This window comes from Rattus rattus, chromosome 9 (genome assembly GCF_011064425.1).
Source record: "Rattus rattus isolate New Zealand chromosome 9, Rrattus_CSIRO_v1, whole genome shotgun sequence".
NCBI classification, from domain to species: domain Eukaryota; kingdom Metazoa; phylum Chordata; class Mammalia; order Rodentia; family Muridae; genus Rattus; species Rattus rattus.
The window spans coordinates 89,565,142-89,574,442 of NC_046162.1; the positions used below are offsets into that span (position 1 = coordinate 89,565,142).

General features: G+C 49.1%; 1 protein-coding gene across 1 annotated transcript; it reads right to left on the reverse strand.

The window, feature by feature from the left end:
• Positions 1 to 5,868: 5,868 nt before the first annotated feature.
• Positions 5,869 to 8,902, reverse strand: Spaca3 (sperm acrosome associated 3). Its single transcript, XM_032914250.1, has 4 exons — positions 8,716 to 8,902; positions 7,864 to 8,022; positions 7,356 to 7,434; positions 5,869 to 5,996 (listed from the first exon to the last, which is right to left on the reverse strand). Exons 1-4 carry the CDS (start codon positions 8,900 to 8,902, stop codon positions 5,930 to 5,932), a joined length of 492 nt encoding a protein of 163 aa, XP_032770141.1. The 3' UTR covers positions 5,869 to 5,929.
• Between the last annotated feature and the right edge of the window lie 399 nt (positions 8,903 to 9,301).

Here is a 9,301-nt window from a genome sequence, read left to right on the forward strand (position 1 = left end):
TCACTGAGAATAAGTACACAGACGCAGGAGGCTGGCTGAGTTAGGGTGGGTGCTGACTGAAGCCCCGAGAAAGGAATGGAAGCTATGGACACAAGCATGCAGAAGGCTTGCTAAGTGAGGGTTTGCAACCAGAAGAAAACCTGCAGGGTTTGAAGAATGCTAAGACCCTGCTTGGGGGACCATGCTGAACTCTCACTCTCTCCCCAGGCTGCATCATCCTACTCCAAATGCTGGTCCAGTGTCAGAGACTGGGATGGGCTGAGAATGAATGATGGCCTTTGTAACCTGACATTTTCATCTTATTTTCAATCACAAGAACTGTATCATGGCTGCCAAGCTATAGACCTTGTCAAAGGGTCAAGTTTCTTCGGAAAATGAGGATGATTCCTCCTCTGTTGACTGGGAAGGTTCTAAGGCAAACTCTAGAAAATAGCCCTGCTGTGCCTGATCTTTTTAAGTCAGAAAAGACAAAGACATCCCATCCCACACAACGACTCCATCAAGATTGATGATAATTGATGTGGCAAAGGATTCTTGGCCACACTCTAGCTCCTAAGACAGAGGATGTTCCGATTTCCATGTCTGACTAGGCAAAGGGAAGCAGCAACTATGCCACTCATGGATCTCAGGAATGCTGAGTTCTGTCTGGGTAGAGGCCATCCAGAGTGCTCAAAGGGCACGGATTACACACAGAACACTATGACCTCAGCCAAAGAAGGGCATCAGCAGTGTCCACTAGAGCCACCAGGGGGCGCTGACTTCTGACCTGCGCATCAGATAGAATAAGGATGGCTAGCTGGTCATCCCCAGTGTATGGCTCTGTCCTTTGGCTAATGGCAAAAGAAAAGCCTGCTTCAAATCTGTCTCCTAGAGCGATTCTAGTCTGGAATGGGAACACCCACCAAACTTGACATTCTTCCACACTCCAGAGAAGCCTGCCATTTTAACCAAACTCGTTCCCCTCCCTCACTTCATGCCCTCTCCTCTCCCTCCAAATAGTGAAATAGAACACAGGGCAGGTCTTCAGGTCATTCTTAGCAATACCATTGACTGAATTGTGGCATTATTAAAGGTATCAGAGCCCATCCGTTGTCCTCTCATTCAGCAAACTGAATGCCAGCCCGTTACTCATTTACACAGTAACTGGACTTCAGCAGGTTCATCCATTTGTCAAGTACTCTGTTCAGCTGTTCTACACGTTGGAGACAAAAGAAACACACAAAGTTCCTGCTCATGGTGGTTACAATGTAGTAGAAGAGACTGGATGGATGTGGGTAGGTGTGTGTCTGTGTGTCTGTGTGTGTGTGTCTGTGTGTCTGTGTGTCTGTGTGGGTTTTCAGATGTTCATGAAGTCAAGATTGATGGTGGGGCCTGGTAAGGTAGTGACAAGGAATACTGAGGTTCCTCCTTCAGCCTTGGTGTCAGAGAATCACTTTGAGGAGGTGAAATTGAGGTAAGTCTTGACTGAAGAAAGGAATAATCACTAAAATATCTCGCGAAATGACCTTCCTGGGAGCTGCAAAGGCTCTGATGCTGGTTGCATTGAAAGCACAGTTAGTGAACAAAAATCTAATGTGTGAAGGGGAAGGGTGTGGAAGTCATGCTGATCTCGGCGAGCAAGCTTCCGGGACACAGCCACCAGAGTGAAAAGCTCAGGAGAGTTGAGCGAGCACGCCAGTCAGCTGAGCCCTCCTATACCATGAGCAAACTTGAGTGTCAAGCTGAAGGCGAGAAGAGACCATGGTCAGAACGCAGGGTTGAAGGAGGCGTGTCCGTGGCACGAGGTAAGAGTCAGACCCTCCTAGGAAGCCATTGCAACTGTCCCAGGGAAGAGAAAGAGGGGCTTGATTTAATGCAGCCAAGTGCAGGACAGTTTCCACGACTGTTAGGACAGAGGCTGAGAAGGGCTTGTCTTTTAAAAGTGGGCCATGGGGGTACATATTTGTGATCCTAATGCTGGGGAATCAGAGACAGGAAGATCTTTGGAGCCCAGTGGTCAGCCACCTAGCCTAATCAATGAGTTCCGAGCCAGTAAGAGACCCTGTTGCAAAAAAGAAAAAAGAAAAAAAGAAAAGCAAAGGCAAACTGAGGAACACCACCAAGGTTAGTTTCTGACTTCCACATGTACCCCGCACATACACACAGAGAGGGGAGGGCACACATACAACCAAAACTAAGGTCAAGAAGGCAAGATTTCAGGAGCAGGGAACTGTAGGGGAGGGTGATGGGGAAGTGGGGGTTACCCTGAGTACCTAACATAGCAGAGCATTTCTCTCGGGAACTGGATTTGGGACTCAGTGCTCCTCTAATTCCCACTCCTAGACAAGCTTGTGCACTGTCAACTCCCCAGCCCCAGCCTCCAAGGTCCTCTTGCCTGACACTGCTCAGTCTCACCCTGAAGAGGCTGAGGCCATGATGGCAGCCTCCACGTCCTTTTTACAACTGTCCCCTTGATTCCTAGAACCTCATTCTGCCCCTTCCTGGGCTCCTCCCTCAGACTGAGTGAGACCCACTGGAGCAATCGGGCAATGCAGGCATAGACATCAGAGGTCACAGCAGCCAAGATAGATGAGGCCTGGGTCTCTGACCATTTATCCATATACGACGACTGTAGACACTTGGGAGTCCGATTGACTTGGGTACAAATTGCCCTTCCCTGAATCTGTGTCCTTATCTACAGAATGGGGATGATAGTGGTACCCACATTATCATCATTATTGTCCCAGGGTACAAATCAGATAATGCATGCCACATGGTCAGCCCCATGGGCTTCGTGTGATTTAATAGACCCATTAGTCATCAATGTCACCTCTTAGTGAGATGTTTTATCACTGTCCACTTGGATAAACAGCTCCCATTTTATCACCCATTGGCCAGTCCAGCCATAGCTGGTAACCAGTCCATTTCCTCAATCATAGATGGCCTGTCACCCCTCCAGTATTTGTTGGCAGTTTGGGGAAAGTAAACATTGAGTGACATTGAGTGACAGCCCCCTAGGAACCACCAACCACACCTCAGCTTATAGTTGGGCACACATGGGCTTCGCTGAAAGTCCTTCTAGAGGGTGCTACAGTCTGCAGTCAACATTCATTCTTCTCACACATCTCCCATCACTTCTACTGCTGTGCTGTCTAATTATGTGGCAGCTTGACACGGGCTAGAGTCATCTGGGAGGAGGGAGCCCAACTGAGAAATTGCCTCCATAACGTTGGGTGGTAGGCAAGCCTGTAGAACATTTTTCTTAATTAGTGATTGATGTGGGAGGGCCCCCAGCCCATTGTGATTGGGATCATCCCTGAGCTGGTGGCGCTGGGTTCTAGAAGAAAGCAGGCTCAGCATGGGGAACAAGCCAGTGGGTAGCACTCTTCCATGGCCTTTGCATAGCTCCTACCTTGTCTGAGTTCCTATCCTGACTCCCTTCAGTGATGAACAGTGATATGGAAGTATAAGCCTTATAAACCATTTCCTCCCCAAGGTGTTTTTGGTAATGGTGTTTTATCACAGCAATAGTAACCCTGACTAAAGCAATTGCTATTCTAGCAATTTCGAGACCCTGCCTACTTTGCTCCTTTAAATACATATGTTGCAGGTAACTGAGTCAGAGCTCGCTATCAGGGGAGCAGTGTCTGCCTTCCACAGACCTTCCCACATACTGGAAAAGGCACTCTGTATTTTTTTTTTTTTTTACCTTAAACCCACCGGCAAGCCTCACCCCATCTTCCAGCTTTTTTTTCTTACATTTTGTTCTGTTGTATTTTTCCATTAACTTACTTTATTTACTTTACATCCTGATCGATGCCCCCTTCTCTCTGCCCCCACCTCACACAGTCCCACCTCCATCCCTAATGCTTTCCCCTCTGAGAGGGTGAAGTCCCCATCTGGGTACAAACCCACCCCGGCAAATCAAGTCTCTGCAGGGTTAGGTGAATCCTCTCCCACTGAAGCTAAACAAGGCGGCCCAGTTATGGGAACAAGACCCATAGGCAGGCAACAGATTTAGGGACAGCCCCTGCTCCAGTTGTTGGGGGACCTGGATGAAGACCAAGCTGCACATCTGTTACATATGTGCAGGGAGCCTAGGTTCTTTGGTTGGTGGTTCAGTCTCTGAGAGCCCCCAAGGGTCCTGATTAGTTGACTCTGTTGGTCTTGTGGCGCTCCTAACCCCTCCAGGTCCCTTAATCCGTCCCCAAACTCTTCCATAAGATTCCCCGAGCTCCATCCAATATTTAGGTGGAGGTCTCTGCATCTGTTTCAGTCAGACGCTGGGCAGAGCCTCTCAGAGGACAGCTATGCTAGGCTCCTGTCTAAAAGCACAACAGAGTGTCGTTAACAGTGTCAAGGGATTGGTTCTTGTCCATGGGGTGGGTCTCAAGATGGGCAGTTATTGGTCCATCTTTGTCCCTGCATTTCTTGTAGACAGGACACATTTTAGATCAAAAGTTTTGTGGGTGAGTTGATGTTCTTATCCCTCCACTGGAAGGTCCTGCCTGGCCTACGGAAGTGGCCACTTTAGGTTCCATGTCCTCCCTGCTAGGACTCTCAGCTAAAGTCACCCCAATAGACTCCTGGAAGCCTCCCCGTCCCAAGTCTTGCAGGTCCTGAAAATGCCACCCACCTCCACCCTCAACAGCCACCAATCCCCATTCATTCTCTCAGCCTTCTGGCCCTCTCTCTCGTCTCTCCCCACATCTGATCCTGAACCCCGCTTTCCCTCTTCATCCCCTCTCCTACCTAGTTCCCTCCCTCCATATACCTCCTATGACTATTTTATTCCCCCTTCTAAGTAAGATTCAAGCATCCTCACTTGGGCCTTCCGTCTTGGTCTGTGGGTGTATTGTGTGTATCCTGTACTTTATGACTAATATCCATTTATAAGTGAGTACATCCCAGGCATGTCCTTTTGGTCCTGGGTTACCTCCCTCGGGGTGATATTTTCTAGTTCATCCATTTGCCTATAAAATTCATGATGACGTGGCTTTTTAATAGCTGGATAGTATTCTATTGTGTAAATGAACCACATGTTCTATGTCCATTTCAGCTTTCAGCTTCTTAAAGGAAGGTAGTATGTGGTGACTTCCCCCTTCCAGGAAGTGACCAGCTATTAATGTCGGTGATGCTAGAGAGCACTAAAGAGCAAGGTGGACAATCACGCCCGGGAAACCCAGTGGTCCCTCCCTGCAGTCATTCTGTACCTCCTCATGACCAGAGGATGTAAGGGGACACCTGAGTGAGAGCTGAGTGGCAGGGTGGCTGCCATCTGCAGCCAGAACTGCAGAAAGCAAGTGTCCCTGGGACCTTGCAAACTACACCAAGGGTTGTCTAGGGTCACCAGGTAAAACTGCATCGCTCCCAGTTAAATCTGAATTCCAGATACAGAAGTAAGTTCTTCAAAATTAGTTTGATCCATACAAGATTTGATTCATATCTGTACATTGAAGTTACTTGTTGTTTATCTAAAATTCTAATTTAACCAGGGTATCCTATTTTTGTTTTGGTTTGGCCTTTCTTAAATTTGGCGACTGTAGACCCATACTCTACCAAGTTTGGGGAAAGTAGGCACTGACACTGCCCCCCAAGCCTTCCATGATAGGTTTCTTTTTTTTTTTTTTGTTTTTTTTTTTAGCGCTGGGGACCGAACCCAGGGCCATTGCGCTTCCTTGGCCAAGCGCTCTACCACTGAGCTAAATCCCCACCCCCCCATGATAGGTTTCTTGAAGTCTACTAAAGCCAAACCCAGGCGAGCAAGGGGGATGAGAAGGCAAGAGAAGGCTTGGCTTCAGCTGGGTACACGCAGACCCACAGAAAGCTGAGAAACATGTTTCTGTCAAATTAGACTTTTATTACTTGGCTTGTCTTCCCAAGCCTGGGTCAGGAACAAGTCCACACTTCCCAGCCAGCTGTGTGTGGCTTAGTCCATCCAGAGAGGGTCCTAGAAGTCACAGCCATCCACCCAGTCACTGAGGTCCCTGCCCTGGCAGTGGTGCCTCCAGGATTCCCTGGGGAGAGAAAACAAGAAGGAAAAGAATCCACTTTAGCAGTTAGGTGGTAGGGGCGTAAACCTTTAATCTTAGCACTTGAGAGGCAGAAGGAGATAGATCTCTGAATTTGAGGCCAGCCTGGTCTACAGAACAAGTTCCAGGACAGCCAGGCCTACAGAGAGAATCCACTTGAGCTTCAGCCCTGGGCGCTGTTCAGAGAGATAGAAGGTATAGGGCTCTAAACTGAAGAGAAGCCAGGATAGGACTAGGAAGATGGAGAGCAGCAAGCAGGGCTAACCAGCAAGCAATCACATAGGAATTTATTAAAGGAAGAGAATGGCTATAAAAAGCCAATGCCATATTTTACACCACTGAAGATACAAACTAGTATGCTCTAGATACAAGCTAGATACAAACAAGCTTACCCGTGAGTCCTTGTCAAAGGGTTAAAAGTTGGGATCCAGAGTCTAAGTACATCTTTTCCTGCTCCCGGGTGATTCTGGGAGCAGTGTGACCACCTTCCATGTATATAGCCCTTCACAGTTTGCAGGTCTTACATGTATATAGCCTTTCACAGTTTACAGGCAAGCTCTTGGGATAGTACCTGAGCCTATCTTGTCTCTTCTTGATTTTATAAACACACTCTGTTCTACAGCTGGCATTACCCAGAACTCACTTCTTAGGGCTTCAGCTATTCTCCGAGCAACAAAGTGGTGTCCATTTCAATGAATATGTCTGGGATATCTCAAGATTCAGTCATGTCTAACCCCTCCCCCTTCCTCTTAGACCACATGTCACCTACACCTGAATCCCTTCCACAGCCCCTCAAACCTAATCTCTTTGTATCTGCTATGGGTGCACCTGTTCCTCATCTTCCTTCCAACCTTATCCGCTGTCCACAGTCTCAATGCTCCAAACTTCTGGAGTATTCCCTGACTCTGCCCCTGCCCTGCTAGTTTTTCATAGGCACGAGTGGAGAGAGGTTGGAGACTCAGTGGAAAACTCCATCAAAAGAGACAGGGAAACTGGAGCACCTGACCTGGGTGCCTGTATGAGGCAGCCATCTATGTTAGCACCCAGTGTAATGCTCAGACTTCTTGGTTGTGAGGAAACGTCAAAGGATATATTGCTTGAAGTAGGTAAGAAAGAAAAAAACTAAAGGAACAACGGTGCGGCCATGTGATTGCCAATGCTGTCCTCTCTGTGTCAACTGTGGTTTTCTGGATTCCCATAATCCCCAACACTGGTTGTGAGGGTTAATTGGTAGAGCTATGAGATGTGTTGACTAAGACAAAGTGGATACTCCTGGAGGGCCAGTTACCTGATGCAACTCTCCAAATGGGGCCAGAGTGGGGGATTGCAGTGGGAGTTACTCACCAATAGCCCAGGCCCTGGGGCTCTTGAGCTATCTTCATGACACAGGCGACAGAATCTTTGAGATTATTGCTCAACAAATCTGAAGTGGGAGGAGAGAAACACATTGAGGGAGCAGAAAACAGGGTTCTGTCTCTGTCTCTCTCTCTTTCTCTCTCTCTCTCTCTCTCTCTCTCTCTCTCTCTGTCTGTCTCTCTCTCTCTCTGTCTCTGTCTCTCTCTCTGTCTCTGTCTCTGTCTCTCTCTCTCTCTCTCTCTCTCTCTCTCTCTCATCTCTCTCTCTCACACACACACACACACACCACTTTATCTCTGAAAACAGATGGTATCCTCTCTCCCACAGTATTCCCTCCCTGTAGCGCTAAGCTTGAACCCCGTTTCAGATTCACAGAAGCCCTTCTCTCCCCTGCTTGCCCCTTATCCACCTCCTGAGGAGCTTCACCCAGAGACAAGGGCAGGGGAAGACAATGAAACAAAAAGTAAAGGCTAGTGCGGGCCCCACCCTGGCCTACCCGTGCAGTATATCCTGCAAAGATTGGGGCCGTTCGGGGCGAGGTTTTTGCACCACTTCCGGCTGCTGATCTGGAAGATGCCGTTGTTGGTGCTTCCGTCAGCTTCGTGATCCACAGCATCCGTATTGAAGCCGCTTGCGTAGTACGCAAGGCAGATCCCTACGAGGGACAGACCCAGGCTTCGAGGTCAGGTGGCCGAGCCACCACAGACCAAAGTGCTCGCAATCAATTACTACCCATTGGCTCCCTCTGTCCCGCAGAGACAAAAGATGTCCTCCCATCTACTTCGAAGATGACTCAATCTAGGGTCAGAGGTCAAAGTGACTTCCCCAAGGTTAAGACACAGTTACCTGAAAGCAAAGGTCAGGACCGCACCTCAGCCTTCCTGACCCGGGCTGTCAGCCTTCCCCCTCTCTCTCCTGGTACAGTATATTGAAGGACTTGCTGCATTTGTCAAATAAATGTACCAGAGCTAACTGTTTAGAGGCAAGATTAGGAAGACTCGGGCCGGCTCTACAGAGGAGGCCAGGACTAGAGACAAAATGAATCCACCAGATAGGACTGTACAAGTTCCTGAAACTGCCACTAGTGTGTTTGGAGTTACTGGTTTGTCCAGTTTGCCATCTAACTTTTGGTAGGCATGTTTAATCCTCGTGGCCAAGATAGGGTATAATCTACTTATGCAGTAGGTTCAGTTGACTTCCTGGCTTCCAGCAGGGATGGTTCTAATCCGGCTGCCTGTTGCCTGCCTAGTAAGTAGTAAACTCAGGGCTGGGTGCTGTCCAGCTCCACCTGGTTGGTGTCTCATTGAGACAGGGGGTGAGTGGAGGGTGTGGGGAGAAGGGTTCTCACAGTCAGCCAGGTTATATCCCCGGTAGCCTTCCAGACCGAAGTCATGCAGCACTTTGGCCAGCTCACAGCGACTGAAGACCTTGGCCTTGCTGGAGGCAAGCAGGCAGCTGAGCAGATAGGCCAGGGCCAGCCAAGTGATCCCAGGCGGGCACGGCTGTCTTCTGGGAGCCCGGCTCCTAGCTTCCATGCAATGGCACAGGTAGAGGGCTGAACTGTGGGATGGCAGACAGTTCACCAGCCCTGACCAAGAGTCCAGACAGCTGCCCCTTGGAAGGAAGAAGGACAGGACAGGACTTGAGTGCACCCTGGAAAAGGAGTGAAGGGGTGGACAGAAGACAAGGTTCCATCCCTGACGAGACAGCAGGTATGCTCTTGGGACCTTGGACAAGGTTCCTGGAGCAGCACTCATGGGGTCTCCCTTCCAGCCCCTGGATTCTCTCTGCCAACCTTAGTTGAATCAGGGACACAGTTAGCATGGAGCCCTTCCAGGTGGAAGGCACTGGTGCCGTACTCAGATCCTGAGCTGAAGCTCCTTCTTCCCCATCCCTCCTAGATCCTTGCTTTGCAAAAGCTCCCTAAAACTCAC